This window comes from Oratosquilla oratoria, chromosome 40 (genome assembly GCF_046742065.1).
Source record: "Oratosquilla oratoria isolate Oo_2021 chromosome 40, ASM4674206v1, whole genome shotgun sequence".
Taxonomy (NCBI): domain Eukaryota; kingdom Metazoa; phylum Arthropoda; class Malacostraca; order Stomatopoda; family Squillidae; genus Oratosquilla; species Oratosquilla oratoria.
Genome location: NC_134816.1, coordinates 34,243,061 through 34,265,560, shown reverse-complemented (window position 1 = coordinate 34,265,560; position 22,500 = coordinate 34,243,061). Strand labels below are relative to the sequence as shown.

Genomic DNA, 22,500 nt, shown 5'->3' with positions numbered 1-22,500 from the left:
GGGATGAGGGGTAGGGCGGGTAGGAGGGGTAAAGGTAGGAGGGTAGGTAGGGAAATAGATGGAGAGGGTAAGGAGGGTAGGAAGGGAGGGTAGGGAAGGTAGGGAGGGCAGGGAGAGTGGGAAGGTAAGGGGGGTAGAAAGGAAGAGTGGGGAAGGTAAGGTGTGAATCTAGAAAAGGGAAGAAGGTTAGGGAGGGTAGGAAGGGTAGGGAGATAGGTTAGGTTAGGTTAGGTTAGGTTAGGTTAGGTTAGGTTAGGTTAGGTTAGGTTAGGTTAGGTTAGGTTAGGTTAGGTTAGGTTAGGTCAGGCTAGATTAGGTTAGGTTAGGTTAGGTTAGGTTAGGGATCTAGAATGGAGGTTAGGGATCTAGAAAGTGAGGAAGGGTAAGGAGGGTAGGAAGGGTGTGAAAGCGGGACACAGAAGGAAGCGCACTTATGAGGAGACACACGGGAACCATGGAGGAACGATACGACGACCGGAAGGGCTCTCGAGTTCTGGGACTCTCGCAGACCGCAGCCAAGAGTATTGACCTTCGCAGCAGCTCCACAGCAGCAGCAGCAGTAGCAGCAGCAGCTACTGCTGTCCAGGAGACCCCACCACACCCCCATCCCCCTCCTCCACTTGGTGCGTGTCAGCATTTAGCTGAGCTGAACTGAGTTTAAGTTTCTGCTCTGAGGTGCTGCATTCTTCGGAAAGTGTGGCGGACTCTTATCAGATTGTATTTCCATGGCTTACATATCAATTTCCTCAAGTTTGTTATGCTGTTTATATAATATGCCTTCTTTATCCTCCTCTTTCTCCTCTTTTTCCTCCTCTTCCTCCTCTACCTCTTCCTCTTCCTCTTCCTCTTCCTCTTCCTCTTTCTCTTCCTCTTTCTCTTCCTCTTCCTCTTCCTCTTCCTCTTACTCTTCCTCTTCCTACTACATCTTTACGTTCATCTTCCTCCAACACTACCACTTGCTCTTGCGAGACCTGAAGAAGTTTGCTCAGCCATTCCTGGGTCTCGTTGAAGGGCGGAAGAGGCGGACATGGAGTGAGAGAGGAGCGGGGTGGAGGTGGAGGTGGGGTAGGTGGAGGGGGCGTGGACCCTCCGACTAGCCACCCAGAAATCTTCTCCGGGCAGAGCACGACAACAAGCTTCAGACACTCTTCAGCTCGGTGAGTCACTGTTTTGTTTGGGTTAATGTTTCCAGGTGGGGTAGGTGGAGTGGGCGTGGACCCTCGGACTAGCCACTCAGAAATCTTCTCCGAACAGAGCACACCAACAAGCTTCAGACATTCTTCATCTCAGCGACTAAGTGTTTTGTTTGGGTTAACGTTTCTAGCGATTGTTTTGGCGTCAAATGGCTAGGGTGAGAGGGTGTAGGGGTCCGGTATCTTGCAAACGACGCCGACCCAGTGCTCTACAGATGTTGTAGATATCGTCAACAGGCGATTTTATTCAGGTGAGGGAGCTCTTCTTCCCCCTCCCCATTCCCTTCCCCTCCCCCCTCCATTTCCCCTTCCCTTCTCCTTCCTCCTACCCTTCCCCTCCCCTTCCCCCTTCTCCCGACACGCATTTTCTTCATCGCTCCCTATAGTGGCAAGCGACAGACTAGGCTTAACTACGCTACCATCGAGACTTACAAATAAATATGACAGGTCAAGCGACGCCTTTTCATCTCAACGCCTCCAACTAATGTCGTCCAACAACCTACACACATCATCATCTCTACCAACATGCCCCCACCACCCTTCCCCACCAACCACCCGTCCCTCTCCTCCACGCGCTCTTCCCTCAGGTGACTGTGAATTACTTCTGACAAATCAGAACGAGATCTCGGTGAGGCTACCAATCTCTGTATCGTTAATCACCCGCTTCCTACTCTGAAATCTCTTCGTCTCTTTAATGCTTCTGTTACAGCTTAATCTTATGTCGTTAAGACCCATTTACCCCATTTTTTTTTCAGGAAATATTTTGGTTACATACCTGTCCTATTAGTCTTGACGTTATGATTATATTCATAATAACTTTGATAAAAACTGCATTAATGAATAAAGCCCGATCCTAGGATGCAGCTTGCCCAGGCGTTGTAGTGAAGAGGGGGGGAAGAGTACTGAGTTTCTATCTATCTATCTATCTATCTATCTATCTATCTATCTATCTATCTATCTATCTATCTATCTATCTATCTATCTATCTATCTATCTATCTATCTATCTATCTATCTATCTATCTATCTATCTATCTATCTATCTATCTATCTATCTATCTATCTATCTATATCTATCTGTCTATCTATCTATCTATCTATATCTACCTATATCCATCTATATGTCTCTCTATCTATCTATCTATCTATCTCTATATCTATCTATCTATCTATCTATCTATCTATCTATCTATCTATCTATCTATCTATCTATCTATCTATCTATCTAATCTATCTATCTATCTATCTATCTATCTATCTATCTATCTATCTATCTATCTATCTATCTATCTATCTCCCTATATCTATCTATCTCTCTATCTATCTATCTATCTATCTATCTATCTATCTATCTATCTATCTATCTATATCTATCTGTCTATCTATCTATCTATCTATATCTATCTATATCTATCTATATGTCTATCTATCTATCTATCTATCTATCTATCTGTCTATCTATCTATCTATCTATCTATCTATCTATCTATCTATCTATCTCTCTATCTATCTATTTATCTATCTATCTATCTATCTATCTATCTATCTATCTATCTATAAGATCGTTACTGGCAATAAGGGTATTGTCCAGCCGAGACATGCACCCACTCTCCATGAATTATACTTCCACCCTTCACCCACTTGTTTCTCTTTCATCTTAGCTCTCTGTGATATAGGGTCAACCATGAAACCCGCTCTGCCGATTCTTCTTCTTCTTCCTCGTTCTCCTCTTTTCTTACTCTTCTTTATCTTCGTCTTTTTCTTCTTCTTCTCTGTTCTCCTTTCTTCTTCTACTTGTCCTTCTTCTTCTTGTTTTTCCTTTTCTTCTTCTTCTTCTTCTTCTTCTTCTTCTTTTTCTTCTTCTTCTTCTTCTTCTTCTTCTTCTTCTTTCTTCTTCTTCTCTGTTCTCCTTTCTTCTTCTACTTGTCCTTCTTCTTCTTGTTTTTCCTCTTCTTCAACGTTTTCTTCTTCTTCTTCTTCTTCTTCTTCTTCTTCTTCTTCTTCTTCTTTTTCTTCTTTTTCTTCTTCTTCTTCTCCGTTCATATCTCCTTCTTTCGTCCATTTTTTTCTTAATCTTATATTTGATGTTTCTTATTTCCCATTTCTTCCAGTTATCCTCTTCGTGCACTGTTATTCTCCATATTTAGCCTTGCAAGCTCTCGCGCTTTTATATTATTTTTTACAATTAGTCTTTATACTTATTTCATACTCTCCGGATCTTCCTTCTTATCTTTTCTTTTTCAATACATTTTCGGTATCTAATGCCATTTCGTTACTTTATTCTCCTCTTCTTCTCTTCTTTGTATTTTGCTTCTTCTCTTTTTTCACATATGAATTTTTTTTTTAGTTTTCTTATTTTCTTCCTCTATTCCCTCTAATCTTAATTTTAATTATCTCCTCCACTTTTCCCCTCCTCCTTCTCCTCCTCCTCCTACTCCTCCTCTATCTGCGGCTGCTCCTCCTTCTTCTATTCCTTTTCATTCTCATCCTCTTCCTCTTCCTACTCCTCCTCCTCTTCATTCTCATTATCTTCCTCTTCCTACTCCTCCTCCTCTTCATTCTCATTATCTTCCTCTTCCTACTCCTCCTCCTCTTCCTCTTCCTACTCCTCCTCCTCCTCTATCTGCTGCTGCTGCTCCTTCTTCTATTTCTCTTCATTTTAGTCCTCTTCTTCTTCTTCCAACTTCTTCTCCTCCTCTTTATTCTTATCCTCTTCCTCTCCCTACGCCTCCTCCTCTTCCTCTTCCTACTCCTCCTCCTCTTCCTCTTCCTACTCCTCCTCCTCCTCTATCTGCTGCTGCTCCTTCTTCTATTCGTCTTCATTTTAGTCCTCTTCTTCTTCTTCCAACTTCTTCTCCTCCTCTTCATTCTCATCCTCTTCGTCTCCCTATGCCTCCTCTTCCTCTTACTCCTCCTCCTCCTCTTCCTCATCTTCCTCCTCGTCCTCCTTTACCTTCATATCCCTCTCATTTTCTTATCCTCATTATATATGTCGTCTTCCCATTGCCTTATCCTTTTCATCAGGGTAAACATTACCTCTAACAGTTTTGGGATTTTGACTATCACCTGCATCTCTCACCACCACCACCAACACAACTTCCACCACCGAACACCACCACCATCGCCATCATTATTACCACCACCAACAACAACAAAAACACAATCACCACCATCAACACCAGTTTTACCACCATCACTTCCACCACAGCCTTCAACAACAACAACACCAGCACTACCAAAACTAACAATACCATCATCCACTCCACTCTTATCTTTATCAACGTCGTCTTATCCACTTTCTAACCACCTCATTCTTTCCTCAACCACTTCCTTCTGCTTCCAGAAGGTCTGTTGACATTGAGACACTTCAAAAACTTCCTCGAGAGAAGATAAGAAAACAAAACAAAGTTTGGATTTCCTTCATTAACGGAAGAAATCGGCTTCTTTGTTCATTCAGAGTCGAAGACTTTTCGAACTGCGAAGTGTATGTTTATATAAATGTATCTATCTATCTATATATACATACATATACCAAAGGCTTTTTCCCAGTTACACGGGGGGTAGCCATATATATATATATATATAATATATATATATATAATATATATATATATATATATATATATATATATGCATACATATTTATATATATATACATGTATATATATACATATATATATTAATACAGTATATATATATATATATATATATATATATATATATATATATATATTAATGATATATGTGGACAGGAAATTTTCTCTTATGCATAACTCACTGAAAGTGATGACAAGTATACTTATTATTTTCTTAAGAGTATTTTCCATATGTCTTACTGTGGACTTGTTCTTTGAAAGGAGATTAATGACTGTAGGTAGTCATTATTGCTAGATCGCGAATTTGGGTACAAAACCTTTCTCAGTAGCTTAGGATATTTTTTCTCTGTGGTTAGGGAAGACTGTTTCCATGAATAGTGTGATGTAATTTCATCTTTTACGTTTATGTTCATACTTACTCTTCACTGGGGGAGGTTAGCGGAACGTGAGAGAGACTACTGTGTAACTGGGAGAGGCTACCGGGTAGTTCAGAAAGTATCCGCCCCTAACCCAAGCATGCAACAAACCGTCACAAATCCAATTATGGGGCAAAACACCACAAACACAAGTATGGGACAAAATGCCACAAAACTAATCATAAGACATTTCGTCACAACCCGAAGCCGGAGGCTCTCTCAAGCATACGACAACCCATCACTACCCGAGTTATCCGGTAATCTTTCCCAATTACCCACTAACATCTCCCAGTTATCCAGTAAGCTCCCCCAGTGAAGAGCAACTATAAACACAAACATATAAAGAGAAATATCATCACATAATTCGTTGAACCTTCTTCCCTAACCACAAAAAGTACTCTAAGCTACTGAAGAAGGGTCTTGTATCCATATCGTAATATACATACATACATATATATATACATACATACATACATATATATATATATATGTGTGTGTATATGTATATATATGATGAAATTGGGTGAACCTTGGTTTAATTACTCATAAGTAGAACACAAATTTAAAGACTTTTCTAGGGGCGGTAAGAGAACCCTCCCCTTCCTTCTCATCCCAAGAATTCTCTCGTTACGTACTTTCAAAGTAGTATCGGTAGGTCGAAATGAATGCTACCTTTCCCCCATGAAGTAGGAGAGCCATGAGAGCACTGTCCTTGCAGTAGAATAAACAGAAAATGATAACGACTTAACAAAAGAAAAAAGAAAGAAACGAAGGACCAGCGCCTTGGCTAATGTCCATCTGGTCATGTTGCCGTTGTTGGCGTTTCATTGGCCATTTTCTTCCTACGTTCGGCTTTGTTGTGGACCATAGCTACTGGGGCCACTTTCTTCCTACACTCGTCTTTATTTCGGATCAAAAATTCTCTTTTTAATTTACCCCGTCCCATGGCCATTTTGTGCTGCCACCAGGAAAATTTATTTATATTCTTTTACACGGTAGAAACTCAGCCATCCCTCTCGGCTGTATCACACACAATCCGCAAGAGAAGATAAAGTAGATCCCTCCTAAAGAATAATGTTGTGTTTCCCTTAACCACTTCCTTACCGTGTGGTGCGCAAGGAAATAGAATGGCAGCGAGTTGAAAGTAAGTCTTAAAGGAGAAAGGCTAGAGAAAATGGATAGTTTTAGGGATTTAGGGTCGCATGTGTCAGTAAAGGGAGGAATAGAGGTGGAGGTAAATTGTAGACTGAGTGAAGCAAATAAATGCCTTGAAGGATTAAAAGTGTCATGAGAAATAGGCTTTTGAGAATGGATGCAAAGAAGAGATTATATAAAGGGATGATTGTGCCGACGGCACTGCATAGGACAGAGACCTGGAATACAAGAGAGGCAGAGAGGAAAAAGTTTAAATGTGTATGAGATGAAATGTCTGAGAAGTAAGGTATGGGTTATATGTTTAGATAGAGTGAAAAACGAGAAGGTGAGGAGGAGAGCGGAGTTTGAAAAGGAGATGGTAGATAGGGCTGATGGAAGAGTATTTGGATGGTTTGGACACATGGAAAGAATGAGTGAAGAAAGATTAGTATAAGAAGTGTGGAAGGCAGAGGTGGAGGGGATGAGCTTGAGGGGACAACCAAGGATGAGGTGGATAGATGGGGTGAAAGGGGTGTTGAACAAGAAAGAGAACAAGAAAGAGAGCAAGAAAGAGATACGGGTGAGTGGAGAGTGGCTGTGTATAGATGATACTATGATGCAACGAAGGGAGTGGATGGGGGATGGGAGAAGGGAGTGTTATGTATGAACGATATTTTGACGGGGATTTCTCCCCGTCTTCTCTTTTTCTGCATGAAGGGATGGAGAGGAGGGATCACCGAATAAATGAAGCGGCCTTGCTGTGTATAAGCTATGTTTTATGCATTGCTTCTGACCCAAGGCAGTGGGCGGGATACAGGGATGACCCGTCATCCATGAGGAGCTAATAGGAAACAAATGGCGGTGAATGGGAATGGAATGGGTTGAAGTGAAATTGTTTTGAATGGGTACTTGCCTTTTAAATTGGCTACCTCCTTTATAAGAAGGAAAAATCCCTTGATATTTAAATAGATAGAATTGCGTTGCAGCAAGGCAATTTCATTTGTCCTTTTAGGCACCGTATTTGCACAGAAGCTCCACGGGCTCTCTCGGTGAATCCCGTTTTCGACGATTTTAGTTTGACTTCGGCTGCGACCGTACTGAGAGGGTTATCAATACAGCCATGTTAGGTCGATCATATTTGCATATACATCGTTCCCCCTACGCGCCGAGTTGGTTGTTCTGTTTGGGTTTCAGATAACCGATATGCCATACTATCGTATTCATATATATATATATATATATATATATATATATATATATATATATATATATATAAACACACACACACACACACACACACATATATATATATATATATATATATATATATGTATATACAGCATATTCTAATAAACAACCCAATTCATACATTTGAGGGTATATTACTATCATGAGCGCATTGTACTATCTCAGCATGGCTTTATTACGGTAAATAATTTGTTAAACGTTCTATGAAAGCAAACAAATTCATGCACAAGAAATGCATATTCGGTACCAATGCGCACTTGTGTGATATATCTAATTAATCGTCTTAATAATTATCAAGATTTGCGTGCGCGCACACGTGTACTCACAGACGTACAATCACACGAAGTATACACCATCACATACGCACTCAAATCATCGATAAAAAGCCAGACGATTTGAATTAGGTGAGAGTGAAGTTAAGCTTTCTTTGGTTGAGCCTTGTCTGATTAAAATCGTTTTCTGCAAGACCGACTGGATTCTGAACACATATCAGACTTCTGCCGAAGAACTCGAGTGTCTCAGAGTCATCCTCGCCCTACTCCAGAGGATCACCGCTCAGCTGACAAAAACTCGCCTCTCGTCCAACACAACAAAAGCAAAAAAATCTTCTCTCCATCCAACCGTCCTAAGCCTCCAAGGATGGAAGACATCCAAGCAAATGGCCAAGCTTCTTTGTGGCTCGTTATTTTCCGTTGTAACTGTGACCAAACGGTTCTGTTCAGTTCGTAAACGGAACGACACGGAGTTTAAGGAACTCACACGCCTACATGGCCTGCGGCCGACCATTTCCGGGACCATACGCGAATGACATACGAGGAAGACCCCCCTCGGAGTTCGCAAGGCTACGGAAGGTTCTCCATTTTTAGTGACGTTGTGATGGCTGCGGGGTGTCAGGGTTTTATGATGCCTTTTACGAGGCCCATCAGACGGAAAGATCAGCCGGATCGGGAGTGGGATGATGGGGAGCGTGGAGGGGAGGGGGGAGGGGAGGGGGGGAGGCCACCGCTACAACCGCATCCACTTCCGCCCTCGCTTACATCTCTCTCTCCCCATCGCCCACTCCCCTTCACATCCTCGGACGTACGCAGTAGAATCAGCAGTTAGTATCCTCTGACTAAGATGGAGTGGATTTCTAGCTTCATGTCATTTCTGCCTGGCTTGTGGTTTCTCTTTCTTCTCTATCTCTTTGTCTGAGCGTGTGTTTATACGCACAAACATACACACACACACACACACACACACACACACACACACACACACACACACACACACACACACACACACACACACACACACACACACACACACACACACACACACACACACACACACACACACACACACACACACACACACACACACACACACACATACACACACACACACACACACACACACACACACACACACACACACACACACACACACACACACACACACACACACACACACGCACACACACACACACACACAAACACACACACACACACAGCATAAATTCACAACATATTTTCGTAATAAGTGTTCTTGTCTGACAAACCATCTTTATTTCTTGCATGATATTTATGGAATGCAAGATGAAGAGAGGGCAGTTGACATTATATATCTTGACCTCCAAAAAGTTTTCGATAAATTTCCTTACAGAAGGTTACTAAACAATCTAGAAGCCCATGGTATAGTAGGGCATATTCACCGATGGGTTTCTGAATGGGTGTCAGATCTTAAGTAACGTGTTGTTAGGAATAAAAAAAGCTCAGACTGGTCACTCTGTAACAAGTGGAAAGGCTCAGGGATCCTGTGCTCTTTCTGATATATATTAACAAACTAAATAAGATAATAAAATATAAATTACCCAAATTTGTAGATGATATCAAAATTTCAAATAAGATTATATCCATAACACAACAAAAGGAATTAAAAAGTGATTTGAACACTTTATGCAAATGGGTGGAAAATTCCCGTACGTTTTTGCAATATAGATAAACGTAAAGTACTTCATATTGGTAATAGTAATGCATAAGCCAACTAAACTACTGGCAAGTGCAGAACAAGAGAAAGACTTTGATGCTGTGATCTCGAATGATCTCAAACCAAACAAAAACTGTTCAGAGATCAATAGAATCACAAATAAATTAATTGGATTTATAGGTAGTGTTTTTGAGTTTAGAACTAAAAAAAAAAAGATATTCTTAATCTTTACAATACCCTGATCAGACCTAACCTAAAATACTCTATTCATTGATGGTGTCCATATTACAGGAAGGATATAGAAAAGTTAGAAAGAGTGTAGCATAGAGTAACGAAGCTCGTTCTTAGGTTGCGGAACAGGCCGTACGAGGGGCACTTAAGTGAATTAAATTTGTTTAATTTCTCAAAACGGAGAATGAGATCTAATTGAGGTATCTAAAATTGTAAAAAGATCTTAAAACGTGGATGTGGAAAAATGTTTTAAGATTGGCACCTCCAACGCTACTAGGAGTAATAGATACAAGATTGTAAAAAAAGAAAAAAAAAATTAAACATGCGTAGCAAAATACTCTTTCTTCAATCGCATTGTTGATATATGGAATGATCTACAATCCAACGCCATCAATTGTTCCACTGTAGAGGTATTTAAAAAGCGTCTCGACATTTACCAAGCTACAAAACTTCTACTAGAATTGTTTACTTCTTAATAGATTAAGGAAACAAATGAATAAATGGAGGAATGATAGACGAATAAAAAGGAAATTAAATCGTAAGAAATAAAAAACATAATAATGATAATGATAATAACAAGTTAATTGGTAATGCGTAAATTGCTAGAACTGGTAGCTAGATGCTAGTTAATGAAACAGTTAATGAAGGAGAAGGAGGAGGAGGAAGAGGAGGAGGAGGAGGAGGACGGGGAGGTGGTGGAAGCAGTGTTGGTTGTGTCGTTCATCATGATCATCTTAATCAGAACACATTCTTGCAATAAAGCAACAGCTGCAATAAGAGAGTTAGGTTAACCTTTTTGATGAGACTATTTTAACGCCAACCTGAGCTACAACGTGAAATGTTCTAAACTCCTTAACAAGAAGAGATGGGTCTTTCTGAAACGAGAGAACTCGGAAAGCGGAAGAAAAGTGGGAAGATACAAGATTTGTTATAGTACTCACCGTCTTTCCGTTAAGGTGTTTGACAGAGCACGGAAGCCTCGAAGTCTGACCCGTGAAGGTCGTTACGTTGAGTCCCCCTGGCGCAGGCTCGAACTCGGGTCCTGGATCTGCGAGCGAAGAAGAACAACAAATACAAAAGATGGTCATGCATACTAGGAGTACAGTGAATCTACGAGTATCTATATACCAATAGGCTTCTTCTTCCTCATAAGATGTGTGGGTAACCAGCCAAGGCATGCACTCACCTTTATCTATCTCACCTCCACCCATTACCCATTTCTCTTATACCTTATCCCCATATGAATGAAGGTCCACCTCTATCCCCTGGCCACTACCCGGGTCATAGTTAATGGAACAAGATAAATATAACTATTACAAGTAATTTGGTCATTACTCTTTCACTCAAAACCCCCTTCGCCCCATCCAACCATCTCATTCTTGGTCCACCCCTGAGGTTCACCCCACCCACCTCTGTCCCCCACGTTATATGATAATAATAATCACTGCCTCGTGGTTAACTGGGTAACAATCCCCGAACAAGCTTCCATGTATTTTTTATTTCAATCATGTCATGAGACTCATGACTGCACTTCCCACACTCAGACAGGACATTCTGATATCAGAAAAGACCTCATTACCTAAGAACTCGTGACTAAGTATTTGCAAAACGTAAGCTGGCTATCGCAATACTGAGTGTCTGTAAGATTAGAAGCTATCATCCTTATTGTGCGTTGGTGGAGTAATCGGACACGTGATGGTCTCGAATTCGCTTAGTTCTGGGTTCGAGTTGCGAACTCCACTACAGTTCCCAGCAGTGATGGTTACGTGCCCCCAGTAAAAGCACATAGAGCAAAATTGACGACTTCGGACACAGTTACTCGGCTCCTCCTGGCATAGGTTCCTCACCTTAATCACGTATTTATATAATGTAACCATCAGCACCGTTCCGTGGAATTGAGGACGATTTCTTCCACAACGCCAAGATCATACGTTCCGTGTAGTACAAATGTATAACAGACATGTATTTTACATCAGGCCTTGATTAGACTCCATCAACCCTCCTAATATACAACCCTACACGGACACAACCCCCCCCCCCACCATAAATCTCTCCTGGAAGAAATGTTGGACAGTTATTTGCATTGTATCAGTGTGGAAATATCTCTTTATAGATAAACCATATGAGGAGAAACTAAAAGCACTGGGTCTACCAACTTTGAAAGATCGAAGAGAAAGAGGCGATGTGATTACAGTAGTCACCAAAGGAGACAAAATATATTGCCAGAAGACATCTCTTGATTAGGGATAGGAGGGCAAGTGGTCATAAGAACAAATTAAGAAAGACCAGATGTCTAAAGTATATGAAGGAATAAAAGTTTCTGTATAGAGGCATAAATACTTGGAATAATTAAGAATGTGATGAAAACCAAGCCGGAACAATACATTAAATCTAAATCTAAATATAATAATTGGAAATTAATCATATAAATCAAGTTGGAACCGTACATAAATTTTAGGTAAGATATGATAGATTAAAAAGTAGGGAACAGTACCCGACGAGCGTAACTCCTTTCCTATATATTACAATTAGGTAAACACACAAACACACACACACACACACACACACACACACACACACACACACACACACACACACACACACACACACACACACACACGTTTGGTCATGATATGGACCAGAAGGTCTCCTACCAGGAACCAGCCCAGCATAATCCATTAATCCAGTTTGTCCTCAATTTTCTTCGTTTTTCTCCCTGGTCTAATCTCCTTGCCCTCTCCTTTCCTTCTCTCCCCACCCCACCTCGACCCTCAGAATCTTCCTTTCATATCACCCTCGGCCCATTTATCTTCTATTTTTCCTTCCTTCTCTTTCGGTTGAAATATTTTCTTTTGTCTTCTTTTTCTGCCCACGGATAAGTGAAAAGAGCAGTATCATGTTTTCATTGATGTATTTTGATCGAAAATAACGAGAAACTTGATCTTGAAAATGGCTTTGTTATATTTTTCTACTTGAATGTTTACACCACCGTAATGTGACCTAGTTTAACCTGACGCATACTACCCTAATCTAAAGCATTCTAACCTCACCTAATCTTTGATAACCTAACTTAACCTCATCTAAGATAATATTACCTAACCTAACCAAATTCACCTAACCTCACCTAGGTCAACCTAACTTAATTTCAATTAAACCATTTTAGCCTAACTGAAACTATCATAACCTATCCTCACCAAAACTAACAAAACCTAACCTAACGCTAACCTAATATAACCTAATCTAAACTAACCTCACCTCACCTAACCTAACTTCACCTAACCCAACCTAACCCAACCTAACCTAACCCAATCTAACCTAACCTAACCTAACCTAACCTAACCTAACCTAACATAACATAACATAACATAACATAACATAACATAACATAACATAACATAACATAACATAACATAACATAACATAACATAACATGACATAACATAACATAACCTAGCCTAACCTAACCTAACCTAACCTAACCTAACCTAGCCTAACCTAGCCTAGCCTAACCTAACCTAACCTAACCTAAACCAACCTAACCTAAACCAACCTAACCTTACCTGACCTGACCTGACCTGACCTGACCTGATCTAACCTAACCTAACCTAACCTAACCTAACCTAATTTAACCTAACCTAATACAACCTAACCTAACCTCACCAACACTAGCCAACCCTAACATAACCTAAACACAGGCTAGATTCCCAACCATACTGGAAGGGAAAAAAAAAGGAAGAGAAGGAAACGAATAAGAAGTGTCTTCCGGGTCGCCCTCACGCCAGCAACCAACAAGCAAACGAAGACTTCGCAGCCAAGGTCCCATCTGTTGTGTCCGACCTGGCCTCCGTTGTTTTGTGTCTTTGCGGCGCACTCGCGAAACAATGTATCAAAGACGGGATCCAAACGCTTCCTCGTTGTTTTCTGCGAAATCTTAAATAACACTTAAAGTTTTACGCTGCAACAGGAATTGGATTACGGAAATGTGCGAGGAAGAGGAGGAGGAGGAGGAGGAGGAGGAGGAGGAAGAGGAAGGAGGGGGAAATCCGAAGATGGTTGCAAAATGGGACGTGGGTACTGAGAGGAGGAAATGGAGGGAGTTGGAGGAGGGAGGGGAGGAGATATTTCTAGGTCATGGTACTCTCTCTCTCTCTCTCTCTCTCTCTCTCTCTCTCTCTCTCTCTCTCTCTCTCTCTCTCTCTCTCTCTCTCTCTCTCTCTCTCTCTCTCTCTCTCTCTCTCTCTCTTTCTTTCTCTTTCTCTCTCTCGCTCTATCTATCTATCTATCTATCTATCTTTCTATCTATATATCTCTATCTCTCTATCTCTTTCTCTATCACTCTCTCTCTGTGTCAGTCTGTCTCTGTATCTCTCTACCTCTATCTCTGTCTTTGTCTCACTCTCTCTCTCTCTCTCTCTCTCTCTCTCTCTCTCTCTCTCTCTCTCTCTCTCTCTCTCTCTCTCTCTCTCTCTCTCTCTCTCTCTCTCTCTCTCTCTCTCTCTCTCTCTCTCTCTCTCTCTCTCTGAATAAAACCGTCTAACAACATCTGCCCCCGAATAACAACTTAACCGCATAATGATAAATTATGGAAGACAAATGAGTGGAAGGGCGGTGAGCTAAACACAGAGAACAGTTGGAGTTTTATTAACCGCATAAGTTCTTGAGAGTCAGTTTGGCACCCCTACGGACCAGAACCACACAGTCTTCCTTTTATGGCTGAGCACAAGAAGATTGCATAAGGATAGAAGCGATTGACGCCCTCAAGAGCGGCGGGAGGAAGAAATTGAGGAACCTACGCCTGGAGACGCTGAGTAGCTGCGGCCGAAGCCGCCACCTTAGCTAACAATCATTGCTGGTGGGAACCGGAGAAGATTGTGAGACTCGAACTCGCGACTAAGCGAATACGGGACCAGTTTGTTTCCGATTACGTCGGCAATGGTAAGTATGTGTTAACTTGTTCCGTACCATATGCTATTTAGACCTTTAATCTAATCAATACCTCGTTGTTCTGTTCACTTTCATTTCACCTTCTCTCAATTAGGAAAATGTCCGAAGAATTTCCTTAGTGACCGAATTTGCGCACAAAAAAAAAAAAAAATTGACTCGTGCTACAATTCTCACACCGTCAATGCTTTTTTTTTTTTTTTTGTCAATTCCATTATGTATTTTCCCATGTAATAATTTGCTTATATTTAGGTAATTTTCTTGAATAGATAAAGATAAAAAGATATCATTTTGCTAAACATTTTGTTTATGTGAACTATACATATCTAAGAATGAACGTTTGTATGCACTACGTATGTGTATATGTACGTATGTATGTGTGTATGTATGTATGTATGTATGTATGTATGTATGTATGTATGTATGTATGTATGTATGTATGTATGTATGTATGTATGTATGTATGTATTGTATGTACGTATTGTATGTATGTATGTATGTATGTATGTATGTATGTATGTATGTATGTATGTATGTATGTATGTATGTATGCATGTATGTATGTATGTATGTATGTATGTATGTATGTATGTATGTATGTATGTATGTAATGCATGTATGTATGTATGTATGTATGAATGTATGTATGTATGTATGTATGTATGTATGTATGTATGTATGTATGTATGTATGTATGTATGTATGTATGTATGTATGTATGTATGTATGTATGTATGTATGTATGTATGTATGTATGTATGTATGTATGTATGTATGCATGTATGTATGTATGTATGTATGTATGTATGTATGTATGTATGTATGTATGTATGTATGTATGTATGTATGTATGTATGTATGTATGTATGTATGTATGTATGTATGTATGTATGTATGTATGTATGCATGTATGTATGTATGCATGTATGTATGTGTGGGATTATTAAGGTATGTAAATATGTATGTGTATAAGTGAGTATGTTTGGGTTTATTCAAAGTATGCTTTTATCCAGATATGTGGTTATCTATGCATGTACTTGCTTACAGATATATTGATGATTATAAACATGTATATATGTATTCATGGATAAATGAACATATGCATACATGCATAGATATTCACGTATATATATATATACATACACTCGTACATATGGCAACAAAAGCAGTGGCGAGTGAGTAATTCAATTGAAATCGACGTCGAATTCCGGGCGAATACAAACAAAAGCCCACTAAAAGCTTTACGAGTGTTCGAGTGTTCGAACGGGCGGTGACGTGTGCGCGGTGCCAACGGACAATGTCCGCAACAAACGACTCGGTCCGCAAAAAGCGCCGCGAACAGGCCGACGTTCCGGGAACGAAAATGTTGGAATGAGAGTTTCAGCCGGAGACTTCGGCCGGGGTAGAGTCCGCGTCTATGCGTAGGTACGGCCATGGGCGGAAGATTTTTGACCCTTGGAGAGGTTTTGATGATTAAAAAAAAAAAAAAAAAGAGAGAATCACCCACTCGTGCGTTGACAGCTGACAATCTAGAAAGCTTAGTTCATGGCAGATCAGGTGTACATACATGCATACATGCATACACATACATACATACACACATACATACATACATACATACATACATACATACATACATACATACATACATACATACATACATACATACATACATACATACATACATACATACATACATACACACACACACACACACACATACACACAACTACACACACACACACACACACACACACACACACACACACACACACACACACACACACACACACACACACACACACACACACACACACACACACATACACACACAGATGCAGCCATATATAATTGCAAATATATATCATACTATTCCAGCGTCAGCACTCAAAGGTATAATTGTATAGTTGTCACGTGAATTAGATTCAATTCATACAAAATAAGAAATTACAATTACAAAATAAATCATACATTATGATGATAAATAAAATCTTGATGAAATGAGGCATAATTGTATAATCGTAAATTTGAACACCCTTCTATATATCCTGTTTCAGTGACTGAATATTTTTTCATTAAGTTCAGACATTAAATCAACGAATTGTCTAAATCTATTTCTAATTGGAAGAATGACTCCGCTTAAGATTTGTGCAGTCAATACTTCAATGACGTTAATTGCACCTCTTCGGACCAGGGTAACATCAAAACAATATACATATATATATATATATATATTATATATATATATATATATATATATATATATATATAAACATATATATGTATGTATATATATATATATGCCTGGAGACTAATCACTACTTATAAGAGAGAGAGAGAGAGAGAGAGAGAGAGAGAGAGAGAGAGAGAGAGAGAGAGAGAGAGAGAGAGAGAGAGAGAGAGAGAGAGAGGGAGAGAGAGAAACATTATTAAGTTAGACATCTCTTACATTCTACTCACCACCGCACTCCCAACCAGTGGTAAGTGAGAAACTCCCTTTGTTTTTGTTACACAACTTAAATCTCTTCTGTAATGATTCCATTGTCGCGACATTACCTTCTCTTGATTTAAGATCTTGGTTATTCAAAATTTCTTAAAGAAAGACTTACCGTAGCTGTATGTGGCTTCTGAGATGTCGAGGAGAGCTGCCGGAAGGAGAAGGAGAAAAAGGAGAAGAAAGGCCTCCTCATAACGATGGCTGTGGGGGCTGTGGGGGCTGTGGGGGCTTTTGTGGCTGGGGCTGTGGCAAAGGAGGTGATGGTGGCTGGGTCTTGGCGACTGGCGGCGGCGTCGATGTTGGCTTTGGGATCTATGTCTAGAAGCCATCACGGGATTTTTCGAGTTTTTTGTCGAGATTTTTTTTTTTTTTTCTCTTTGAATACTTCTGGAAGCGGTCCTCACTTGAAGGACAACGTCAAGTGCCGCGACCCACAATTCAATTTGTCTACTTAGCACACTTTACCGATGGGTAACACTTCGGTGTCGATCACAAACACTCTGATCGATCAGTGCGCTTGTTTTCACCATCAAACAACTCAGACGTTTCATCCTGCTTCTGGCAACGTTTTTCTTTAACAAACAAACATTTTCTGAATGTTTAGTACTTTTCATATTATATGATACACGTGTGAATAAGTCCAAGAATTCAACTGAGTTAATCTAAACATTAACTTTTTTCTGTTTGTTTAGTACCTTTCATATTATATGGGACACATACAAATATGTCCCAAAACACAACTGACATGTCATTTGATTGTAGATAGACATAGAATCAAGTCAGTATTGTCACGCTGTCATGCATATCTTATCTTTGAAACACATCGTGAACAATATTACGAAAACACCACGATCACTTTTGAACATTCGTTTTTGTTTTATTTCGTTCAGAAAGACACTAATTGATATGTTGGGTTTGCACTGAATGTCAAGTGGGGAACGATATGTATACGAGAATTTTAAGTTTATTTAATAGTAAAGATATTTATCAAAAATCATTCCTTGGTTCTTCAGTCTAAATTTCACCCTCTGGTATGACTCTGAAATAAGAAATTGGTAAGGAGATAAACTTTTATTGATATGAATCGATTGATGTAAGACAGTACTATTTATAATACAGCAATTTGCTCAACACGCGCGCGCGCACACACACACACACACACAGACACACACACACACACACACACACACACACACACACACACACACACACACACACACACACACACACACACACACACACACACACACACACACACACACACACACACACACACAACACGTGGCGCAGTTGGTAGAGTTCTCGGAGTAGAGTAGAGAGTAGAGAGTAGAAAGTAGTGAGTAGAGAGTAGAATGTAGAGAGTATAATGTAGAAAGTAGAGAGTAGAATGTAGAGAGTAGAGAGCGGAGAGTAGAGAGTAGAGAGCAAGAGTAAGAATAGAGAGAAGAGAGTAGAGGATAAAGAGTAGAAAGTAGAGAGCGAGAGCGAGAATAGAGAGTATAGAGTAGAAAACTAGAGTAGGGAGTAGGGTAGAGAGTAGAGAGAAGAGTAGAGAGAGTAACTATTTTGTTCCATTCACTCGAATATATTCCACTTTATTCCCCAAATTCGAATTATTTTCCTCCGATTCTGTTCTCTATTGTTATCCTTCCTGGATTGCCAGCAGACTTTCAAAGTCTAATAATTTTTTCTTATGTTTTTGTTGATACGCTTGTTGAAAGCGGCACACTATTTGTCTTTCATTTATTACAAGTTGAAATGTTTTAGAAAAAAAAAATCTCGAAAATAATTTTTCACGGGGCAACAATTCGCATGGTTTTCTTTCCCAGATCATGTGATTTTAATTTCCTTGTCTTTTTTTTCAAAATTCAAGATATCTTTATCGTCCAGAGCGCCTTGGTACTTGATTCATCACGTGGTTGCGTGTGCGTTTACATATATATATATATATATATATAATATATATATATATAATATATATATAAATATATATATATATATATATGTATATATATACATATATACTTATATATATATATATATGTATATATATACATATATACTTATATATATATAGATATACTTATGCTTCTGAAGCTTTCATGAATTCGAGATATGCTCCTCTCAAGATTGGTCCACCTCCATAGGACATACTGTATGCCAGGCAGCCTGAAAAAGAGAAGAAATGAATATTAGAAACAATGAGGTCATTGAAATCATTAAGGTTACAAAAATGGTAACATTTGACACCTAACCTAACCTAGCCTTACCTAACCTAATATAATCTAACCTAACCAAGCCTAACCTAACTTATCATTACTTAAAATTATCTAACCTAACCTAACTTAGCCTCGCCTAACCTAACCTAACCTATCCTAACCTAACTTAACCTAACCTAACCTAACCTAACCTAACCTAACCTAACCTAACTTAACCTAACCTAACCTAACCTAACCTAACCTAACCTAACCTAACCTAACCTAACCTAACCTAACTTAACCTAACCTAACCTAACCTAACCTAACCTAACCTAACCTAACCTAACCTAACTTAATCTAACCTAACCTAGCCTAACCTAGCTTCACCTAACCTAACAGAACCTAACTTAATCTCACCTACTCCCACCTAACCTAACCTAACATCACCTCACTTAACCTAACCTAACCTGACCTGACCTAGCCTAACCTAACCTGACCTGACCTAACATAACTTAATGTAATTTGATCTAACTTAGCCTAAGCTAACCTTATCTAACTTAAACTAACCTAACTTAGCAACAGTCAGTGCTAGAAATCGAAGAGTACAGGATTTGAGCCCACAACTAAATAAACACGGGGCCAATACGCTTCTGATTGTATATATATATATATATATATATATATATATATATATATATATATATATATATATATATATATATATATATATATATGCAAGTAGAATTGAATACGTCAGCATTTTGACAATGACTCAACTTCTTGATATTTTAAAATTTTCTGATCTGAAAATATTAAGAATTTGAATCAATGTCAAAATGCTGTCGTATTCAATTCTACTTACATCAGAGAAAACCTGCTTCCTTCCTTTACGATATATATATATATATATATATATATATATATATATATATATATTATATATACATATAAATATATATATGCATGTGTACATATATTTTATATATATATATATAAATATATATGTTGAGACATTCTGACAGGTTGATGTAAGCGGAATAGGAAACACAGGAGTCTTAGTCTTGAGTTTATTCCTGACTAGTTTCGCAGGTATGCTTTTTCAAAGGAATATGAAAAAGCATACCTGCGAAACTATTCAGGAATAAACTCAAGACTAAGACTCCTGTGTTTCCTACTCCGCTTACATCATAATATATATTTATATATATTTACGTTGATTATCACATCCTGTTCCCTCACTTTTCTATCACTAAGAAAATAAAGAGAGAAAATGTCTATGACATGACTATGCACAATCTGGACTTTTCCAATTATTTATCCTTTTACGAAACTTAAACTAAGAATCATTTGAACCAAATGAGAACATCACATCAAACAATGATTAATAATCATGTAAATCATCGCAGATAAGTACAAAAATCTTTATATCTGTAATTAGTGGGGTAATCTTTCCCTCCTTCATTCACTCCTTTTTTCCTCCTTTCCTTCCTTCCTCCTTCCTTTCTTCCTTTGTCCTTTCTTCCTTCCCTCCTTCTTCCTTTCTTCCTTCCTTCTTCCTCCTTTCATTCCTCCTTCTTTTCTTCCTTCCTCGTTTCTTTCTCTTTACTCTCTTCCCCTGTTCTACTAACCCACTCCTTTCCTCTTCCTCCTCCTCTCCTCTTTTTTCCTATCTTCCTTCTTTCCTCCCCTTTCCCCTCCCTCCCTCCCCTATGCCCCTCCTCCTCTCATCTCTCCTCGCCTCCACCCTTCCACCCCTCCTCCCCTCCTTCCCTTCTCCCCTCCTCTCCTCCCCTCCTCCTCTCCTCCCCTCGTCCTCTTCTCCCCTCCTCCCCTCCTTCCCTCCTCCCCTCCTCCTCTACCCCCTCCTCCCCTCCTCCCCTACCCCCCTCCTCCCTTATCCCCCTTCTCCTCCTTCCCTATCTCCCCCTCATTTCCTCACCCCTCCTCCCTTCCTCCCCTCCTCCCCTCCTACCTTTCTCCCTTCCTCCCTTCCTCCCCTCCTCCCATCCTCGATCGTCCGAGTTCCCGTTTCGCCCTGGCTTCTAATCCGAGCTGAAGGAAAATGTCCGGTATTACGTACGACAGAAAATCCTTAATGGATTTACCATAACCGAAAGGTTCATTAATTCCTAAACGAGATTAATCATTATGATATCCAATAAGAGAACTCCCCGTTTCCTCTCTTCCACCTCCAGCTTCCTCTCCCTTCCTACCTACGTCCTCTGAAATCCTTCACTCATTCAGAAGCCCAGTTTCTGATCATCAAACATGATTGAAGACACGAAAAATCGGGTTTTCTCTTCAGGAAAGTCTTCATCCTTCCTGAAAAGCCATAGGAGATCCTGCAGGACTCCTCTTTTTATTCTCGGAAGAGGTTTTATAAGCGTTCTACAATTACGAGTCGATTAATGTGATCACCGTTGTCATTGACAACTCACTCACTCAGTTCAATGATTCCCGAGTCATGAATTAACAGGAGTATAGTCTGGCATGGACAGACAGGTAGAGAGAGAGAGAGAGAGAGAGAGAGAGAGAGAGAGAGAGAGAGAGAGAGAGAGAGAGAGAGAGAGAGAGAGAGAGAGAGAGAGAGAGAGAGAGAGAGAGAGAGAGAGAGAGAGAGAGAGAGAGAGAGAGAGAGAGAGAGAGAGAGAGAGAGAGAGAGAGAGAGAGAGAGAGATAGCCATAGGAAAAGGGGCATTCAAAAGAGTAAGGAAATTGCTGTCAAACAATAAAGAGCTAAAGAGAGATAGAGAGAGAAAAAGAGAGAGAGAGAGAAAGAGAGAGAGAGAGAAACAGCGAGAGAGATAGAGAGAAAGAGAGAAGAGGAGAGAGAGACACAGAGAGATAAAGAGGGAAAGAAAGACAGGGAGAGAGAGAGACAGTGGGAGAGAGAGACGGATACTGGATGGGCGGAAGTTTGAATCTGGGGACCAATTAAGAATACAACAGATCTGTAGCAGCTGTTCTCTTGCTTCTGCAGCGGCTCACGTGCAGCAGAGCAGAGGACATGGTAGGAAACAGGCGGATTCTGTCACTAAGTCTTGATTCATTTTCGTTCCATTAACCCTTTCAGCACATC

The 22,500-nt window shown here is 39.8% G+C and overlaps 1 protein-coding gene across 1 annotated transcript in view; it reads right to left on the bottom strand.

Annotated features, from left to right (window-relative positions):
• Positions 1–22,500, bottom strand: part of LOC143020773 (uncharacterized) — a 226,851-nt gene that overhangs the window by 79,020 nt on the left and 125,331 nt on the right. Inside the window, exons 2-3 of the mRNA XM_076177509.1 lie at positions 17,336–18,262; positions 10,727–10,833 (exon numbers count right to left, since the gene is read on the bottom strand). Coding sequence (XP_076033624.1) covers positions 10,727–10,833; positions 17,336–17,552 — 324 coding nt within the window. The 5' untranslated portion in view covers positions 17,553–18,262. The remainder of the gene's footprint in view (positions 1–10,726; positions 10,834–17,335; positions 18,263–22,500) is intronic.